We start from the raw sequence: 21,237 nt of genomic DNA, 5'->3' as shown, positions 1-21,237 counted from the left end.
CATGTGACGCCATATTACCGGAATCAACTGTATATCTCAGACCATTTAGCACCCTCAGTAACGGCGTCTCGTGCTGCGGTGATTGGAATTTGTCCAAAAGGTAATGTTTGGAGATGTCTCTTTGTCGAGGATTGTGATCATACATTCGCACTGGTTATGATCATTGGTTTGCCAACACACTGATTTGCACATCAACAATAATCAAAATTAATAGTGAGAACCTTCCACAATGTAATGAAACTGGCATATATCTAAATATCAGTGGCACATATCTTTGATTCGTTTTGACAATTGATTCCTGTCTGTACTGATTTTTCACCACGTCTGTATGAAGAAGGAAGAAGGAATAGCTCGTATAATTCATTCAGCATTTATAGTCAAAATGGAGATATAAATGTACGAAAACTGTTAAGCTTTTATTATTTTTGCAGTGTTAAAAGATGTTATTTGAACAAAACATAATGTATCAAATCCGGCTTGATTTGCTATTCTTACTCACGACGTGTGGAACGTTAGCCAACATCAACAACGGGGATGGCTTTGTGGCCGAAGTAGCTGCAACCCGTTATGCCATGCCACGATCCGCTGATCGTGGGTTCGAATCCCCGTTGTCCTCAATTCTGGTTATTCTCTGGCGTTTAATGTGTATTTGATTCAAGCCATTTAAACCCCGATTGTTACCTATGCGATGTATATCAGTCAAGCGGCTGACTACTAACCTCGATTGGAACACTGCCCCAGTTTGACGTAGTACAACTTTAAGTACAATGTTTTAAAATAAACACCAGGGCGTGGAAGATAACCCTCCTTTAAGATGACACTCCGTGATATCGCTGGGAATGAAAGCGGCCTAAAACAGTGTGAAGCTAAATTAAACTTACAAAACACTTTCCATAATCATAAGAAAATCAAACGTGAAGTCTATTGTATGATTCCGACTATAGCTTAAGAAAGTGTTTGTGGATCACTATCAGTTACCAATTATCAAATAGATATGATATCATGGGTTCGCAAACAGGTATCCTGCTCAAACGGTGGCACTCGTCACAACCACATGCAAAGACATGGAAAGTGGAAAAAAATACGAGAACATATGGTCAAAATAGGGAATAACCATCATTTTTTGGCATTGATCAAATTTTGTAATGTCCTCCATGTGTCTACCACAAAACGTTTGGAACCATAAATATTACGATTCTAATCGAACAACGTTTGAGGAAGAGTTGTCGTATGACCCTCTTTGAAATTGAAAAACAAAATTAATCAATGTAAAGCTGAAACCATTTTATTCGGTGATCTTGTGGATACATTTCTTCATGTGTGACCTGGAGGCTTACCATGCATAAAAATAAACGAAATACAGTAAACTACGGTTATAACGAACACGCTTATAACGAACTGACAGATATAACGAACTTACTTTTAGGTCCCGACTACTTGCTGTAGTCAGGCTCTGTAAGTACTTATAACGAACTACGGTTATAACGAACCCAAATTAGTAGTCCCTTTGAGATCGTTATAATCGTAGTTTACTGTATAGCTTAAGGTTCACACGCTGACCCAGGACATGAGTTATAGACAGGCGATACCACCCACCGGCCCCACCGGTGGCGACACACTATTGAAGTACTGTACATGGTACAACCCTTCTCACCTTGCAGGTTATCAGGCGTTTGTTCCGCGTCAGTAAATTCTATCAATAGTACGACAAAGCTTATAACACGCCTGCTCAACCGGTTACAAAACTAACCACACCTCGTACCTAGCGATCAAGGTGTTGTTCAGCTATTATCATGAAATTGACTATCGACAGGCAAGCTATTGATCATAGTCGTTGTTGGAAGGTATTACTCGAATATCATGGCTATGATCATTAAAAAAGAGAGTCTTTTAAAAGTGAACAACAGCAAGACATGTCAGAAACATATGGAATACTGTAAGGGACATTCTCGCGGTTCGCATTATCGCGATATCGACTTCTGGAAACGAGCGAAATATGCCAATAACAAAGCTTCAGGTTCTCATTCATCTGGGTATCAAAGCGTCAGGTTCTCATTCATCTGGGTGTCAAAGCTTAAGGTTCTCATTCTTCTGGGTGTCAAAGCTTCAGGTTCTCATTCATCTGGGTGTCAAAGCTTCAGGTTCTCATTCATCTGGGTGTCAAAGCGTCAGGTTCTCATTCATCTAGGTGTCAAAGTTTCAGGTTCTCATTCATCTTGGTGTCAAAGCTTCAGGTCATCATTCATCTAGGTGTCAAAGCTTCAGGTCATCATTCATCTAGGTGTCAAAGCTTCAGGTTCTCATTCATCTTGGTGTCAGTGTTTCAAGTTCTCATTCATCTTGGTGTCAAAGCTTCAGGTTCTCATTCATCTAGGTGTCAAGGCTTCAGGTTCTCATTCATCTAGGTGTCAACGCGTCAGGTCATCATTCATCTAGGTGTCAAAGCTTCAGGTCATCATTCTTCTGGGTGTCAAAGCTTCAGGTCATCATTCATCTTGGTGTCAAAGCTTCAGGTTCTCATTCATCTTGGTGTCAAAGCTTCAGGTTCTCATTCATCTAGGTGTCAAGGCTTCGGGTTCTCATTCATCTATGTGTCAAAGCTTCAGGTCATCATTCATCTAGGTGTCAAAGCTTCAGGTCATCATTCATCTTGGTGTCAAAGCTTCAGGTCATCATGCATCTAGGTGTCAAGGCTTCAGGTTCTCATGCATCTTGGTGTCAAAGCTTCAGGTCATCATGCATCTAGGTGTCAAAGCTTCAGGTTCTCATTCATCTTGGTGTCAAAGCTTCAGATCATCATTCATCTAGGTGTCAAAGCTTCAGGTTCACATTCATCTAGGTTTCAAAGCTTCAGGTTCTCATTCATCTAGGTGTCAAAGCTTCAGGTTCTCATTCATCTTTGTGTCAAAGCTTCAGGTTCTCATTCATCTATGTGTTAAGGCTTCAGGTTCTCAATTATCTGAGTGTCAAAGCTTCAGGTTCTCATTCATCCGGGTGTCTAATTTCAGGTTCTCATTCATCTATGTGTCAAGGCTTCAGGTTCTCATTCATCTGGGTGTCAAAGCTTCAGGTTCTCATTCATCTTGGTGTCAAAGCTTCAGGTCATCATGCATCTGGGTGTCAAGGCTTCAGGTTCTCATTCATCTTGGTGTCAAAGCTTCAGGTCATCATGCACCTGGGTGTCAAGGCTTCAGGTTCTCATTCATCTATGTTTCAAAGCTTCAAGTTCTCATTCATCCTGGTGTCAAAGCTTCAGGTTCTCATTCATCTTGGTGTCGAAGCTTCAGGTTCTCATTCATCTGAGCTTCAGGTCCTCATTCATCTTGTTGTCAAAGCTTCAGGTTCACATTCATCTAGGTTTCAAAGCTTCAGGTTCTCATTCATCTTGGTGTCAAAGCTTCAGGTTCTCATTCATCTTTGTGTCAAAGCTTCAGGTTCTCATTCATCTATGTGTTAAGGCTTCAGGTTCTCAATTATCTGAGTGTCAAAGCTTCAGGTTCTCATTCATCCGGGTGTCTAATTTCAGGTTCTCATTCATCTATGTGTCAAGGCTTCAGGTTGTCATTCATCTTGGTGTCAAAGCTTCAGGTTCTCATTCATCTTGGTGTCAAAGCTTCAGGTCATCATGCATCTAGGTTTCAAAGCTTCAGGTTCTCATTCATCTATGTTTCAAAGCTTCAGGTTCTCATTCATCCTGGTGTCAAAGCTTCAGGTTCTCATTCATCTAGGTGTCGAAGCTTCAGGTTCTCATTCATCTTGGTGTCAAGGCTTCAGGTTCTCATTCATCTACGTGTCGAAGCTTCGGGTTCTCATTCATCTAGGCGTCGAAGCTTCAGGTTCTCATTCATCTGGGTGTCAAAGCTTCAGGTTCTCATTTTTCTGGGTGTCAAAGCTTCAGGTTCTCATTCTTCTGGGTGTCAAAGCTTCAGGTTCTCATTCATCTTGGTGTCAAAGCTTCAGGTTCTCATTTGTCTTGGTGTCGAAGCTTCAGGTTCTCATTCATCTTGGTGTCAAAGCTTCAGGTTCGCATTCTTCTGGGTGTCAAAGCTTCAGGTTCTCATTCATCTTGGTGTCAAAGCTTCAGGTTCTCATTCATCTAGGTTTCAAAGCTTCAGGTTCTCATTCATCTAGGTGTCAAGGCTTCAGGTTCTCATTCATCTAGGTGTCAAGACTTCAGGTTCTCATTCATCTAGGTGTCAAGGCTTTAGGTTCTAATTCATCTGGATGTCAAGAGTTCTCATTCATCGAGTTCTCAAGAGGTCCATCCAGCTTGGTGTCAAGAGTTTGGATTCATCTTTGTGTCAAGAATTATCATTCATCTTGGTGTCAAGAGTTTGGATACATCTAGGTGTCAAGAGCTATGTTTCATCTAAGTGTCAATACTTGCGATTCATCCAGGTGAAAAGAATTCTCATTCATCTTGGTTCTAAGAGATCTCATTTATCTAGGTGTCGATGTTCTCATTCGTCTATATGTCAAGAGCTCTGTTTCATCTACGTATCTCGAATCGTGTATACGCGATTGTTTAAAAGGCAAATGTTACCGATTACGTGAAGAAAGATGAATTGAAATTCCATTCACCAAACCCCACCTTATTTGAAATCAATATTAATACGATCATAGAGTTTTAAAACACGGGGCGGGAACCAATGTCCATTTTCATTTAAACACACATCTTAAGGTTCCACAAAACAGTAGTTTTAAACAATCGCGTATGCACGATTTTGTGATATTAAAACATTTCATTTAATTAATTTTCAGATACTTCTTTGGATATACGTAAGATTTGAAAAATGCACGGTCCGTCTCGTGACAATAAGTAATTACGAATATACTCGAATAACTTAAAGGTTTGTGTATGCGTCGCTGTGTATGAGATCATTTTTTGTTGCGTTGTCGACCAATCAGGTTACGAATTCCATGATGGTTACAAAGTTGTAGCAACAGCCATGCAAATGACAAGGGAAGAAATACATTTGTTTGCTCAGACAACAGACTTAAAACAGTCGACGAACTGGTCGGTTGTCATTTCATGTCAAATTATAACAACAGAAGCTTCGTCGAGTAATACATAACATGGCGGGAGTGTTTGATAGTCTGAAGGGTGCCGGTGCCATTGGCATCGTTGTTCTTATTCTTGCTCTTTTAGGGAACATGTGTAACTGGATAGCCTTTCCTACTGCAGCATGGGCTCGTGAGTTTACAAATACAAATAAGGAGACTTTCACTGGCTACGGGCTGTGGAGAATATGTGGAACAGGCACGGATACCGGCTTCGGTAAAGTTGTATCTGTATGCACCCAGATAGACGGAACCAATCTCGGTAAAGTATATTATCCTTTTATCAAACAACATTCTATTATAGATATAGATATTATATTTGATTAGAGTTTTTTTTATTTATGGGGGGAAATGTTCGGACAATGACAATAGCTATGCTAATAGTAAAACCCGGGAAACAAAGATGCGCCAAGACCATAGCTGCTTCAATATATTCAAACAAAATTGGCTCCTTTGGGCAGATTAATGATAAGTTCGGTCGCCTGTCACGCTGAAGATCAGTAGGTAAGAGTTTATGGTTTGGGTTTCAGCGTATTATGGCGCTGTTCAGGCTTTGGTATCAATTGGATTTCTGGGACTCAACGCAATGTGCCTCATCATCATCCTCAAGATGTTCACAAGCAAGTGTGCCGACGTCTCTGACATCGATAAAGTCAACGGCATCCAAGCTATCGTTACAGGTATGGCGTCAAACAACTCACACTAACATTATTGATTCAGTTCAGTTTGACTTGAACAAGAAGTAAACAATACATGAAGAAAATCGTGCTTCCCTTTTTCTTATATGATTCATGTTTTTTACCATTTATAATGTTTATTAATATATTGTACCAATGCATTTTTGTGTTAGATTATAACAACTTTTTTTTTAATAATAATTTAAAAACAGTTCGAATAGTTAATTGACAATTGCTGATAACTAGGTGACACGTGTTCACATCACTTTATTTGATATGGTACCGCCTCCGTGGTATGGTGGTAGAGCGTCCGCCCGGAGAGCGGAAGGTACGGGGTTCGATCCCTTGCCGCGTCATACCAAAAGACGTTAAAAGATGGTATTTGTTGTTACCCTGTCTGGCGCTCGGCATTAAGGGGCTAAAACAAGGAATGGTCGGCTCGGAGTCAGTATACTGTGTCTGAGTGGGGTATTCATGTTAAACTGCGGCATGGTATCTCAGTGAGCTAGCACTATAAATCGGCATCAGTCCGGACTAGTACAAGCAGTCACACAAACACACACACGTACATGTACGTCGCTATATAAGTGCAATAATCTTGGACGCGACGTTAAACCACATTTCACCTCACATTATTTGATATGAGTATAATGCCTGTTTCTAGTTAAGACTACTACACTAACGATATCACCTTTCATACCATAGCCTAAATTATTATAACCTCGACGCTTTTATGTCTAAACAAATGTAATTATTCAACAAGGAGCGTAATTTGAATAAGCCAGTAAGGCCTGTTTACCTATCCCTTTCAAGTAAAGTTGAAATAAATATGTTTAAACGGTATCATTTCCAGGTGTTCTTTACTTGATCGGCATCATTATATTTGGTGCGGAATACGGCAATGGAGACAAACTTCGTACCGTAGTCGGTACCACTATCGTGGACGGCGACCTGGGCTACTCATTCGTCTTGGCTGTGTTCGCCATGTTGCTTGAGATCGTTGTCGGCGTTGTTCTGCTTGTGACCAGCCTCAAAGGTGGATCTGTGGCCGCCAAATAGTAACCACTATATAAAGTCAAGGGGAATGGAAGCATATTCTGCAGTATCGTGGAAGGATGAAGTCGACACAACCGATGTTGTCAAGTCAAGTTTCCCTGCAGGAAGTACTCCAACCCTGTGACAAGGCTTCACTTTGAACTTCTTATCTTGCCTTCTTTACAATACCATTGTGATGGTGATTTCCTTACATCCCCTTGAACAATGCTTGTCATATACAATATCCCTGCCGAATGTCTTGAATGAGATGTCAGCTACCATGACTGGAACTATACAAACCAGGCTTAAACTATTTTTCACCAGACGTCTCACTTCAATGAAGATGGGTACTATGCAAACTATTTACCGTCGGAAAATAAAAGAAATGAATCAAAGTGTTTTTACATTTTCACAATGAGTTTTGTCGTTTCTATTACTTAGACGTTAATATTAACAATATCCATAAATGACCACACTACACCACACCACACCACACCACACCACGCCACACCACGCCAAGCGAAACCACACCACACCACGCGAAACCACACCACACCACGCTATGCCACACCACACCACACCACACCACACCACACCACACCACCCAAGACAACACCACGCGAAACCACACCACACCACTCGAAACCACACCACACCACACCATACCACACCACACCACACCACACCACGCGAAACCACACCACACCACGCCACGCCACACCACACCACACCACACCACACCACACCACACCACGCGAAACCACACCACACCACGCCACGCCACACCACACCACACCACACCACACCACACCACATTTGGTCTTCAGCAACCCATGCTTGCCGTAAAAGGCGACTATGATTGTCGTAAGAAGAGACAAACGACATTGGGTGGTCAGTCTAGCCTACTTGGTTGATGCATGTCATCGTAACTCATTTGCGTGGTGCGGCGTTAAACAACAAACAAACAAACACCACACGCGACATTAAACCCATTTGTGCTCTTTCAATGTTCTAGGTTTGTAATAACCCTAACATAGTAACACCACACCACACTGACCCGTGAAGATCTTGGTTAGAATTGCTTGCCATAAAAGGGACTATGCTTGTCGTGAGAGGAGACAAACGGCATCTGGTGGACAAGTTCGCTCACTTGGTTGTGCATGCCATCTTATCCCAATGGATTGATGCTCATGATGTTAATCACTGGATTGGGTGCGGCGTTAAACAACAAACAAACAAACATCATACAAAAGCGACATTAAACCCAGTTGTGCTCTTTCCATGTTCTGAGATTGTAATAACCATAACATAAAAGACACAATACACTCTCTCGCGATCTCGTATACCTTCACAACTGGTGAACGCTTGATTGAGATGTATTGTTGTCTAGTCTCCCATGTTAGTGTTCCTGTCATGAATAATGTGTCCTGTGGAAGTATATAAAATATAAATACTTCTTGTTGTCAAGCCGGCTATTCTCAACCAAATACCTATGGTATTCACACTGCAACATCACAGACAATGATGTAATTTCGAAAACACAGCTTGCAGTCAAATATTGTGCTGAATAATATAATGTGATTTGTTATAGTTATCATGTATACGGTAATCGTTTGAGCCATAGATACAAATGAATGTTTGCGCACTAATGACTTAACAAACATTGATTGGCGATTGATTCTCTACCATTTTCTTACACTATTCCGGGTTTGGACCAACGTGTCAAAATTTCAGCTTGGTAACCGTTCATTTGCTCGTCAGTTTTAGCTGTTGGATACTAGGTATCATATGTACTCGTCAATCAACTTTATATTTCTTAACTCAGGCCACACTGCACATAATGCAGATGAAAGAAGAATCATATGAAAGTCACATGCCAAGCGTGTTACGCCCTACCCATCTCATTTTAAATATTTTACATAAATATGGAGCTATCAAACATAGAACACTAATACACTTAAGTTATACTTATTTGCAAACGTAATTCTACCTTTATCATATTTCTGGAATGAGATAAGACAACTATTTCGATAGAGACTATAATTCTTACATACAAAAAGTACATTGCATTCATCCTCCACTAAATGAAGGTCACTGTCTTTACATACAGAATCTGTATAAGGTATTGTTAAGGCTGACTTTTCGCAAATAATGTTTACTCGACAGTTGTTTAGAGACTTTCGAAGTTTGCACATTGCTCTATCAAATCGTTTGTCTCTCAGTACAGTTATATAAAACACAGGTTAAAGAAGATATTTTATATGAACATAATGCACTAAAAAGAGAGAAACCTCAAAACAAAAGTATCTGTTTAACGTCTTTTGAATGCAGACACACCTCTTCGTATCCCCAACATCAACCACACACACGCAAAACCATGATTAAATAACATTTGCTAACATACGATGCCCTATTCACTTTAACATTCTCCTCTAATAATTTAAACAGAACATAACTTGGGAAGGGGTATCGACTTGCATTCACTCGCAAAAGCTTAATCCAGTACTTCAGTACCCTTATTGGCGTATTTAAAAACATAAATTTGAGACCAGATATGTTTGCAGCTGCAGCTGCAAAATCATGCAACAAGTTAATATTTGAGGCCGTCAAGTACTTCTTTTTCCAAATAAAATGAAGCTTCAAGAATTTTCGGGGACACTTTATTTTTTCGATGAAATTCCAGCTGTCTGAGTTTAGTATTTATGTAATACTGCGGTATGGTATCTCAATGGGCAAGCTCTATACATCCGTAGTTAGTCTGGAGTACTACAATCAGACACACACACACACACACACACACACACACACACACACACACACACACTCACACTCACTCACTCACTCACTCACTCACTCACTCACTCACTCACACACTCACTCACTCACTCACTCACTCACTCACTCACACACTCACTCACACACTCACTCACTCACTCACTCACACACTCACTCACACACTCACTCACACACTCACTCACACACTCACACACTCACTCACACACTCACACTTGTGTGTGGCTGCTTGTAGTACTCCGGACTAATGACCTTACCTTTATTTGAAATCAATATCAATGCGATCGTAAAGACCATTTTCTAATCTATTTGTTATGTTTATTCATAAATCCATTCACACAGTATGAAAATAAGTTAGCTTGTGACAAGATTTAGAGACATCTCTTTGTGTCCAGTTCAATGCAGCAGGCATGTGAAGGCTCTACAAAGCAGTATTGCAGATGTTTCTTGACGTAATCAATTACACTTCCGTTTTAAACAATCACATATACATTGTACACGATGTTGGTATGTGGAAACATATCAAAATGCTGGAATAGAAACATTCCATTCCACTCGTTATGTGAAACATGTGTTGTCAGTAACATGATGACAAATATACTAGAATAACTTGACGGTTTATGTATGATTCGCTATGTATGAGATCATTCTTTGTTATAATCTTTTCTGCAACCTGAGTTTTATATAACTGTACTCAGAGACAAACGATTTGTTAGAGCAATGTGTAAACTTCGAAACACTCTGAACAACTTTCGACATTATTATGTGAAAAATATACATTAAATATACCTTATAGAAATTCTGAATGTAAAGACAGTAACCTTCGTTTAGTAGAGGATGAATGCGTTGTCCTTTTTGTATGTAAGCGCTATTAATGTTGTAAGTTTTATAGGTCTAAATTTATGTAATATATTTAAAATGAGATGGCGAGAGTGTAACACGCTGGGCATGTGACTTTAATATGATTCTTCTTTCATCTGCACTATGTGCAGTGTGGCCTGTATGCCTGTGTGCTTGTCTCATTACAGAAATATCATAAAGTTAGTATTACGTTTGCAATTGTCTTTTCTTAAGTTCTATTAATGTTCTAAGTTGGATGGGTCTATATTTAGGTAACATATCCAAAATAGGATGGGTATGTGGCACGCTGGGCATGTGACTTTAATATATGATTCATCTTTCATCTGCAGTATGGGCAATGTGGCCTGAACCCTGAAATATAAAGTTCATCGACTAGTACATATGATACATGTTATCCAACAGCTAAAACTGACGAGCAAATGAACGGTTCCCAAACTGACAGCTTGACACGTTGGGTCCAAACCCCGAACAGTGTAAGAAAATGGTTGAGAATCAATCGCCAATCAATGTTTGTTTGTTAAGTCATTAGTGCGCAAACATTCATTTGTATCTATGGCTCATACAATTACCGTATACATGATAACTATAACAAATCACATTATATTATTCAGCACAATATTTGACTGCAAGCTGTGTTTCCGAAATAACATCATTGTCTGTGATGTTGCAGTGTGAATACCATAGGTATTTGGTTGAGAATAGCCATCTTGACAACAAGAAGTATTTATATTTTATATACTTCCACATTGCACATTATTCATGACAGGAACACTAACATGGGAGACAAGACAACAATATGTGTCAATCAAGCGTTCACCAGTTGTGAAGGTATACGAGGTCGCGAGAGAGTGTATTGCGTCTACTATATATGTTATGGTTATTAGGATCTCAGAACATTGAAAGAGCACAACTGGGTTTAATGTCGCGTGTGGTGTTTGTTTGTTTGTTTGTTTGTTTGTTGTTTAACGCCGCACTCACCAATGCCGTTTGTCTCCTTTTTACGACAATCATAGTCGCCTTTTACGGCAAGCATGGGTTGCTGAAGACCAAATGTAACCAGGTGTGGTGTGGTGTGGTTTTGTGTGGCATGGCGTGGTGTGGTGTGGTTTCGCGTGGTGTGGTGTGGTGTGGTGTGGTGTGGTGTGGTGTGGTGTGGTGTGGTGTGGTGTGGTGTGGTGTGGTGTGGTGTGGTGTGGTGTGGTGTGGTTTCGTGTGCTGTGATGTGGTGTGGCGTGGTGTGGTGTCGCGTGGTGTGGTGTGGTGTGGCGCGGTGTGGTGTGGTGTGGTGTGGTGTGGTGTGGTGTGGTGTGGTGTGGTGTGGTGTGTCATGGCGTGGTGTGGTGTGGTGTAGTGTGGTGTAGTGTGGTGTGGTGTTTTTCTGTGGTGTGGTCATTTATCAATTGATCTTGATACTAACGTCAAAGGAATAGAAGCTACTATTTGTAAAACTGTAAAACTATTCTCCCATTCCCCCTGACTGCATACAGTGGTTACTATTTGGCGGCCACAGATCCGCCCCTTAGGCAAGCCAAAAGCAGAACAACGCCGACAAAAAATCCCAAGCAACATGGCGAACACAGCCAAGACGAATGAGTAGCACGACAGTGATACTGAAGGGAGTACGTAGTTTGTCTCCATTACCTTATTCTGCACCGAATATAATGATGCCCACCAAGTAAAAAACACCTGGAAATGATATAGTTTAAACATATCTAATTCAACATTTTACTTGAAAGGGATCGGTAAACAGACCTTACTGGCTTATTCAAATTACGCTCACTGTTACATAAATTCATTTGTGTAGATATAAAAACTTCAAGTTTTTAAATAACTTAGGCTATGGTAAGACACGTGAATATATTAGTGTTGGAGACTAAACTAGAATCAGGCATTATACTCTTTTCAAATAAAGTGATGGATACTCGTGTCGCCTGAATATCAGAAATGTCAAATACCCAATCGTATTGCATTAAAGTTATTATCAACAAAAACACACCTGAAAGTAACAGTGTTCATACGATAGGGTCGAATATATGTTGAAAAACAAACGTAACTTCAGTCTGGATTTCCACATTGTCAACTTTTTAGGGTGCTTAATACAAGTTTTCATAAGGTGTGACAAAAAATGCATTAATGCAACAGCTTGAAACACATAACAAACTGGCAGAACATGAATGTTTTAAGAAAGAGGGAAACACTATTTTATTCATGGAGCTTTTACTCCTTGTTCCGGTCAAACTGATCTGATTCAATTATGTCAGTGTGAGTTCTTTGGATGTCGTTGACTTTATTGATGTCGGAGACAGAGCATCTCAGAGACAATTGGTGGTGTAGCATTGTGGACAATTGTCCAGTGGAAGTATGCGTGGCTCTCCATAAAAAGCATGGAATTGAGTTAGTTTGCTGTCTCCTGGCATGTACGCCCCCCATCCCAGACAATCCAGAGACTGTAGAGAACTTTACAAAAGCTGCAGTCAAAGGTATCTTCCAGGTGAAGAAATATATAGACATTGTGAAGAGACATTATATGTTCTGACATGTGAGTAGGGATAAACTTAACATAAAAATGCCCCTTTTCGTACACTTACAAATACTGTATTTATATGTCTGTAACTCTCTCCCCGCGCTAGGCCCCTGTTTTTAACTTAGGTTACCTACATTATCCATTATCTTTTCCCTTAATAAATTAATACGTTTATTAGTAGTAGTCATACATCAGCTTAACTGATTACTTCTATCACTCTATCTATCCTAGTTATCATACCCCAAATAAACCTGGCTAACGTAGAACTTTTATACCTCTTCGGCTCTCTACGGCCACTAAAACCCCAACCGCTCTTCTCATTACTTTATCCCCCTTCACTTACAGTTTTTTGGGCTAGACGTTTACATTTATTCCCACTATTCCATATTTTATAAGAACCGTCAGCCCCGAGTGCGAAATAGCCAGAGGCTGAAGCGCTCGTAAAATCTCCAAATATCTCTCTCTCTCTCTATTGAGGAATCAAGAATATATGTATATATCAAAGCCTGAACAGCGCCATACTACGCTGAAACCCAAACCATAAACTCTTATTTACTGTTCGTCAACGTGACAGGCGAACAATTTCACCTTTTATCAGCCCAAAGGAGCTAATGGTTGTTGATCATATTGAAGCAGCTATGGGCTTGGTTACACTGTTGTAGCAACAGCCATTCAAATGACAAGGTGAGAAATTGCTTAGGAAACAGAATTAAAACAGTCGAAGAACTGGTCGGTTGTATTTTCATGTCAACTTATAACGACAGAACCATCGTCTAGTTATATATAACATGGCAGGAGTGTTTGAGAGTCTGAAGGGTGCCGGTGCCATTGGCATCGTTGTTCTTGTTCTTGCTCTTTTAGGGAACATGTGTAACTGGATAGCCTTTACTACTGCAGCATGGGCTCGTCAATTTACAAATACAAATAAGGAGACTTTCACTGGCAACGGGCTGTGGAGAATATGTGGAACAGGCACGGATACCGGCTTCGGTAAAGTTGTATCTGTATGCACCCAGATTGACGGGACAAATCTCGGTAAAGTATATTATCCTTTTATTAAACAACATTATATTATAGATATATATTATATATATTATTAGATTAGAGTGTTTTCTATTTATGGGGTGATTTATGGGGGAATATGTTCGGACAATGACAATAGCTATGCTATAATAGTAAAACCCGGGAAACAAAGATGCACCAAGACCATAACTGCTTCAATATATTCAAAAACCATTGGCTCTTTGGACACATTAATGATAACGTCTTTCGCCTCTCATGCCGAAGATCAGTAAGTAAGGGTGTATGGTTTGGGTGTCAGCGTATTATGGCGCTGTTCAGGCTTTGGTATCAATTGGATTTCTGGGACTCAACGCAATGTGCCTCATCATCATCCTCAAGATATTCACAAGCAAGTGTGCCGACGTCTCCGACATCGATAAAGTTAACGGCATTCAAGCTATTGTTACAGGTATGGCGTCAAACAACTCACACTAACATTATTGATTCAGTTTAGTGTGACTTGAACAAGAAGTAAACAATACATGAAGAAATTTGTGCTGTCCTCTTTCCCATATCATTCATGCTTGCAATGTTCATCAATATTTTGCATTAATGCATTTTTTGTGTTACCTTATGATTAAACGTTGGCCTAATTATGTGGAAACATCGTATGAACACTGTAACTTCACAGGTCTGTTTTTGTTGATAATAATTTTAAAACAATACGATTTGATAACTGACAATTGCCGATATTTAAGTGACACGAGTAGACATCACTATATTTGAAATGAGTATAATGCATGTTTCTAGTTAAGCCTCCTACACTAACGTATTTATCTTTCATACCATAGCCTAAATTATTTAAAACCTTGGAGTTTTTATGTCTACACAAATGTAATTATGTAACAACGAGAGAAATTTGAATAAGCCAGTAAGGGCTGTTTACCGATCCATTTCATTTCCAGGTGTTCTTTACTTGATCGGCATCATAATATTCGGTGCGGAATACGGCAATGGAGACAAACTACGTGTTGCCCTCGGTGCCACTATCGTGGACGGCGACCTGGGCTACTCATTCATCTTGGCTGTGTTCGCCATGGTGTTGGAGATCGTTGTCGGCGTTGTTCTGCTTGTGACCGGCCTCAAAGGTGGATCTGTGGCCGCCAAATAGTAACCACTATATAAAGTCAAGGGGAATGGGAGCATGTTATGTTGTGTCGTGGAAGGATGAAGTCGACACAACCAATGTTGTCAAGTCAAGTTCCCCTGCAGGAAGTACTCCCATCCTGTGACGTGGCTTCACTTTGAACTTCTTATCTTGCCTTCTTTACAATACCATTGTGATGGCGATTTCCTTACATCCCCTTGAACAATGCTTGTCATATACAATATCCCTGTCGAATGTCTTGTATGAGATATCAGCTACTATGACTGGAACTATACAAACCAGGCTTAAACTATTTTTCACCAGAAGTCTCACTTCAATGAAGATGGGTATTATGCAAACGGTTTATTTACGGAAAATTAAAGAAATGAATCAAAGTGTTTTTTTACAATTTTACAACAGTTTTGTCGCTTCTATTCCTTAGACGTTAATATTAACAATATCACTAAATGACTATACCACACCACACCACACCACACCACACCACACCACACCACACCACACCAAACCAAACCACACCACACCACACCACACCTACGCTACACCTACGCTACACCATACACACCACACCACACCACACCACACCACACCACACCGCGAAGAGGGTTAGAATTTGTCTCTAGCAAACCATGCTTGCCGTAAAAGGCGATCATGCCATAAAAGGCGACCAACGGCATCGGGTGGACAGGTTCGCACACTTGGTTGATGCATGTCATCGTATCCCAATAGCGTGGATGGATGCTCGTGATGTTAATCACTGGATTGTCTGGTCCAAACTCGATTATTTACAGAACACCGTCATGTTACTGAAATATTGCTGAGTGCGGCGTTACACAATAAACAAACAAACACCACACAAAAGCGATATAAACCCAGTTGTGCTCTTTCAATGCTCTGAGATTGTAATAACCATAACATAGCAGACACAATACACTCTCTCTCTTCGACCTCGAACACCTTCACGACTGGTAACGTATACGTAAACACAGAGTATACTATGTCCCATAGCGTGAACGTTTGATTGAGATGTATTGTTGTCTAGTCTCCCATGTAAGTGTTCCTGTCATGAATAATGTGCAATGTGGAAGTATATAAACTATAAATACTTCTTGTTGTCAAGATGGTTATTCTCAACCAAATACCTAAAGTATCCATACTGCCACATCACAGACAATGATGTAATTTCAAAACACAGCTTGCTGTCAAATATTGTGCTGAATAATGTGATTTGTTTTTGTTATCATGTATACGGTAGTCGTATGAGCCATAGATACAAATGAATGTTTGCGCACTAATAACCTAACAAAACATTGATTGGCGATTGATTCTCAACCATTTTCTTACATTATTCGGGTTTTCACCCAACGTGTCAAGCTTTCAGTTTGGTAGCGTTTTATTGCTCGCCAGTTTTAGCTGTTTGATAATATGTATCATATGTACTAGTCGATCAACCACATTGCCCATACTGCAGATGAAAGATGAATCATATATTAAAGTCACATGCCCAGCATGCCACATACCCATCCTATTTTGGATATGTTACCTAAATATAGACCTATCCAACTTAGAACATTAATAGAACTTAAGAAAAGACAATTGCAAACGTGATACTAACTTTATGATATTTCTGTAATGAGACAAGCAAGCTATTTTTCAACAGAGTCTATTTCTTACGTACAAAAAGTGCATTGCATTCATCCACTACTAAATGAAGGTCACTGTCTTCACATGCAGAGTCTGTACACGGTGTTAAATGTTGGTTTTTCACAAAATAATGTTGACTCGAAAGTTGTTTAGAGACTTTCGAAGTTTACACATTGCTCCAACAAATCGTTTATCTCTGAGTACAGTTATATAAAACTCAGGTTGCAGAAAAGATTATATATTCGCTACAAAGGTAGAAACCTCCAAACTTTGGTACTATGTTTGGAAATAAATATCTGTTAAACGTCATCTTCCTGCAATGGCCTATCCTCTTATAATTTAAGCAGAACGCAACTTTGGAGGGGGTATCGACTTGCATTCAATCGAAGAAGCTTAATCCAGTACTTCTTTGCCCTTATTGGCGTGTTGATAAACATACAATGACCATCAGTTTCACCCAGAACATCTTTTTGCTGAAGATTGCTGAATCATTACCCACTCCCCAAAATAGTTTACATTAGGATACTTGTATCTTTTCAAATGGGGCATGATATTTAATACCCCACACTTCAAAACCATACATCAATATTCGAGAGATTTTAGTACTGTCTACAATTTCCTTTTCCAATAATATGAAGAGTAATTAAACCTTTTCAAGAATTTCGGGGACACTATAATTTATTCGAAAACATCCAAGCTGTCTGAGTGTAGTATTCATGTATAGTATGGTATCTCAATGGGCTAGGACTATAAATGCGTCAGTAGTCGAAACAGCTAGTTTCACGCCTGCATCACCGCGGTAGCCTATATTCATAGAATAGTACTTTTTTCAGTCATTGTCCGTAGGTATATTTAGATACTTATATCTACTATTGCAGGTTGCAAAGTTGTGCTTACTACAATATTCAAAGGATGTTAGGCGATACATTTCGTGCAAAAAACACAATAGAAATCTACAAAGAGAATATGTTTTAAACATTTGGGACTACAGAGAGCATGGAATTTGGCGTTTTTCTATATACGACTGTGACGTCATATCCCTTGCGTCACAGTGAGTGATATGACGTCATACTGGTGACGTGCGGTGTAGAACGAAAGCTTTGCAAAGCTTGCTTAGCTATCTTTATGGGTAGCCTATGTTAGCTGACCAAGTTTGCGTGCTCATATGCTTTCAATGCCTGGTATATGTTCGAGTGAAGTATTACATAATGCATTGGCACGTCGTACTATAGGCAAACTGCTTGCGCATATACAGCGCGATATTTTGTTCACAGGCTGTTGTCGGTAATTCCGTAATTTAACCAACTCAAAACTTTGGACTCAAACCATGCCGCTTCTCTAAATATATTTGCTAACACCAAAGCGTTTTTTTTGGTCATGGTAGCATGGAGATAAACGCCTAAATATCTTGAAGATGTATGTATGCGTTGCTGTGTACGGGATCATTTCATGAATGTTCCTATATAAGTACAATAATAGGGAACGCGACGTTTAATCCCATTTCACTGCACCTTACCTTTTTTTAAATCAATATCAATGCGATCGTAAAGACCATTATTAATCTTTTTGTAATGTTTATTTATAAATCCATTCACATAGTATGAAAACAAGTTGGCAGGTTGAGACAAGATTTAGAGACATCTCCATTTGAAATATGTATTGTCAGTCACATGATGACAAATATGCTCGAATAACTTGAAGGTTTATGTATGCGTCGCTGTGTTCAAGATCATTTTTTGTTTCGTTATCGACCAATCAGGTTACAATGTTGTAGCAACAGACATTTTTGCTTAGACAACAGACTTAAAAACAGTCGAAGAACTGGTCGGTTGTCATTTCATGTAAACTTATAACGGCAGAACCTTCGTCTCCTTACACATAATATGGCCGGAGTGTTTGAGAGTCTGAAGGGTGCCGGTGCCATTGGCATCGTTGTTCTTGTTCTTGCTCTTTTGGGGAACATGTGTAACTGGATAGCCTTTACTACTGCAGCATGGGCTCGTCTATTTACAAATACAAATAAGGAGACTTTCATTGGCTTCGGGCTGTGGAGAATATGTGGAACAGGCTCGGATACCGGCTCCGGTAGAATTGTATCTGTATGCACCCAGATAGACGGAACAAATCTCGGTAAATATTGTCCTTTTATCAAACAACATTCTATTATAGAAATATATTATATTTGATTAGAGGTTTTTTTATTTATGGGGTACTTTATGGGGGGTGGGGGGGGGGGGGGAGATGTTCGGACAATGACAATAGCTATGCTATAATAGTAAAACCCGGGAAAAAAAGATACATGTATCGTGAAACCAAGCCCATAGATGCTTCAATATGTTCAAAAACCATTGTCCCCTTTGGGCAGATTAATGATAAAGTCGTGTCGCCTGTCACGCCGAAGATCAGTAAGTAAGGGTGTATGGTTTGGGTTTCAGTGTATTATGGCGCTGTTCAGGCTTTGGTATCAATCGGATTTCTTGGACTCAACGCAATGTGCCTCATTATCATCCTCAAGATGTTCACAAGCAAGTGTGCCGACGTCTCTGACATCGATAAAGTCAACGGCATCCAAGCTATCGTTACAGGTATGGCGTCAAACAACTCACACTAACATTATTGATTCAGTTCAGTTTAACCTGAACAAGAAGTAAAAGAAACATGAAGAAAATTGTGTTTCCCTCTTTCCCATATCATTTATGTTTTTACCGTTGGTAATATTTATCAATAAATTGCATTGCTGCATTTTTGTCAGCTTATAACAATTTGTATTTAGTACCAAAACATATTGACTTAATTATGTGGAAACTCAGACTGAAGTTACGTTTGTGTTTCAATATATATATATTCGTCCCGGTCGTATGAACACTGTAACAGGTATATTTATGTTAATAATAATTTTAAAACTATAAGAATGGTTAACTGACAATTGCTGATAATTAGGTGGCACGTGTACACATCACTTAATTTGAAATGAGTATAATGTCTGTTTCTAGTTTAGACTCCTAAACTAACGTGTTATTGTTTCATACCATAGCTTAAATTTTTTAAAACCTTGAAGTTTTTATGTCTACACAAATGTATTTATGTAACAGGGAGTGTAATTTGAATAAGACAGTAAGGCCTGTTTACCGATCCCTTTCAGGTAAAATTGAATAAAATATGTTTAAACTATATAATTTCCAGGTGTTCTCTACTTGATCGGCATCATTATATTCGGTGCGGAATACGGCAATGGAGACAAACTTCACAGTGCAGTCATTGCCGTGGATGGCGACCTGGGCTACTCATTCGTCTTTGCTGTGTTCGCCATGGTGTTGGAGATCGTTGTCGGCGTTGTTCTGCTTGTGATCGGCCTCAAAGGTGGATCTGTGGCCGCCAAATAGTAACCTCTGCATAAAGTCACGGTAATGGGAGAATATTCTGTTGTGTCGAGGAAGGATGAAGTCGACACAACCAATGTTGTCAAGTCAAGTTCCCCTGCAGGAAGTACTCCCACCCTGTGACGTGGCTTCACTTTGAACTTCTTATCTTGCCTTCTTTACAATACCATTGTGATGGTGATTTCCTTACATCCCCTTGAACAATGCTTGTCATATACAATATCCCTGTCGAATGTCTTGTATGAGATGTCAGCTACTAGGACTGGAACTATACAAACCAGGCTTAAACTATTTCTCATAACAAATCTCAGCTTAATGTAGATGAATATTATGCAAACTTAACTATTTATCTAAAAATAATTGAAACCATCAAAATATTTAAAAGGGGGTCAATATTTTGAAATGAAAGTCATTTTAATTTATTTTTAATTGTTTAGACCTTTGGCTGTCATTAAATGTGTAATGATATTTGTACTATGTTGTGTTCGTATAGCTGACAAATGATCCTTGCTCTCTTTATCAGCTCATGGCAAAACATACACCTGGTGTCCTCACTATTTGATATTTGGTTCATAAATATATGTTTTGGATATAGTCGGAATCGTATATTGATTCTATATTTCTTATGATTATGGAAATAGTTTTGTCTCTTCTGTTTCTTAGACGTAATATTAATTTGTACCTCCGTGAATATAGTTCATATAAAGAAATTTATTTCACAGACTCTTTTAGTGTTTGTCATAATTTGAAAGTAAATACAAGCTGAAGGTATGAACATGTATTGGTTTTGTGCTGCACTGCACTACATTACACTAAACCTCCACTCCACTACCCGCCACGCCACGCCCCGCCACGCCCCGCCACGCCCCACCCCACTGCACTGCACTGCACTTCACCCCCCTCCATACCGCTCCGCTCCGTCGCGCCCCGCCCCGCCACGCCACGCCACGCCACGCCACGCCACTCCTCTCCAGTTATCTTACGTTGTATTATCTGTCTCGACTCCTTACCCCCATCCCCCCCTCTCTCTCTCTATATATATATATATGTGTGTATATATATATATATATATATATATATATATATATATATATA

The 21,237-nt window shown here is 39.6% G+C and overlaps 3 protein-coding genes across 3 annotated transcripts; all 3 read left to right on the top strand.

The window, feature by feature from the left end:
* The first annotated feature begins 4,944 nt into the window (after nt 1–4,944).
* On the top strand, nt 4,945–7,140 carry LOC139443945 (uncharacterized). The gene is made up of 3 exons (XM_071224831.1): nt 4,945–5,323; nt 5,592–5,741; nt 6,592–7,140. The coding sequence occupies exons 1-3, from the start codon at nt 5,077–5,079 to the stop codon at nt 6,795–6,797; spliced, it is 603 nt and encodes a 200-aa protein (XP_071080932.1). The 5' UTR covers nt 4,945–5,076; the 3' UTR covers nt 6,798–7,140.
* Nucleotides 7,141–13,736: 6,596 nt separating this feature from the next.
* LOC139442685 (uncharacterized) lies at nt 13,737–15,460 on the top strand. Its single transcript, XM_071223560.1, has 3 exons — nt 13,737–13,986; nt 14,273–14,422; nt 14,919–15,460. The coding sequence occupies exons 1-3, from the start codon at nt 13,740–13,742 to the stop codon at nt 15,122–15,124; spliced, it is 603 nt and encodes a 200-aa protein (XP_071079661.1). The 5' UTR covers nt 13,737–13,739; the 3' UTR covers nt 15,125–15,460.
* Nucleotides 15,461–18,460: 3,000 nt separating this feature from the next.
* LOC139442686 (uncharacterized) lies at nt 18,461–20,843 on the top strand. The gene is made up of 3 exons (XM_071223561.1): nt 18,461–18,892; nt 19,198–19,347; nt 19,946–20,843. The coding sequence occupies exons 1-3, from the start codon at nt 18,646–18,648 to the stop codon at nt 20,143–20,145; spliced, it is 597 nt and encodes a 198-aa protein (XP_071079662.1). The 5' UTR covers nt 18,461–18,645; the 3' UTR covers nt 20,146–20,843.
* Nucleotides 20,844–21,237: the final 394 nt, after the last annotated feature.

Source organism: Haliotis cracherodii, unplaced genomic scaffold, assembly GCF_022045235.1.
Source record: "Haliotis cracherodii isolate W230 unplaced genomic scaffold, xgHalCrac1.p SCAF_5, whole genome shotgun sequence".
Classification (NCBI taxonomy): Eukaryota; Metazoa; Mollusca; class Gastropoda; order Lepetellida; family Haliotidae; genus Haliotis; species Haliotis cracherodii.
The sequence above is the reverse complement of the archived record's forward strand: the minus strand, read 5'-3'. Positions and strand labels throughout refer to the sequence as shown.

Bases quoted from the DNA above. Each gene is read 5' to 3' on its own strand.
- LOC139442685 (XM_071223560.1), top strand. From the start codon at position 13,740: ATGGCAGGAGTGTTTGAGAGTCTGAAGGGTGCCGGTGCCATTGGCATC. The intron at 13,987-14,272 runs GTAAAGTATATT...TTTGGGTGTCAG, and splicing joins GATTGACGGGACAAATCTCG to CGTATTATGGCGCTGTTCAG. The intron at 14,423-14,918 runs GTATGGCGTCAA...TTTCATTTCCAG, and splicing joins CATTCAAGCTATTGTTACAG to GTGTTCTTTACTTGATCGGC.
- LOC139443945 (XM_071224831.1), top strand. From the start codon at position 5,077: ATGGCGGGAGTGTTTGATAGTCTGAAGGGTGCCGGTGCCATTGGCATC. The intron at 5,324-5,591 runs GTAAAGTATATT...TTTGGGTTTCAG, and splicing joins GATAGACGGAACCAATCTCG to CGTATTATGGCGCTGTTCAG. The intron at 5,742-6,591 runs GTATGGCGTCAA...TATCATTTCCAG, and splicing joins CATCCAAGCTATCGTTACAG to GTGTTCTTTACTTGATCGGC.
- LOC139442686 (XM_071223561.1), top strand. From the start codon at position 18,646: ATGGCCGGAGTGTTTGAGAGTCTGAAGGGTGCCGGTGCCATTGGCATC. The intron at 18,893-19,197 runs GTAAATATTGTC...TTTGGGTTTCAG, and splicing joins GATAGACGGAACAAATCTCG to TGTATTATGGCGCTGTTCAG. The intron at 19,348-19,945 runs GTATGGCGTCAA...TATAATTTCCAG, and splicing joins CATCCAAGCTATCGTTACAG to GTGTTCTCTACTTGATCGGC.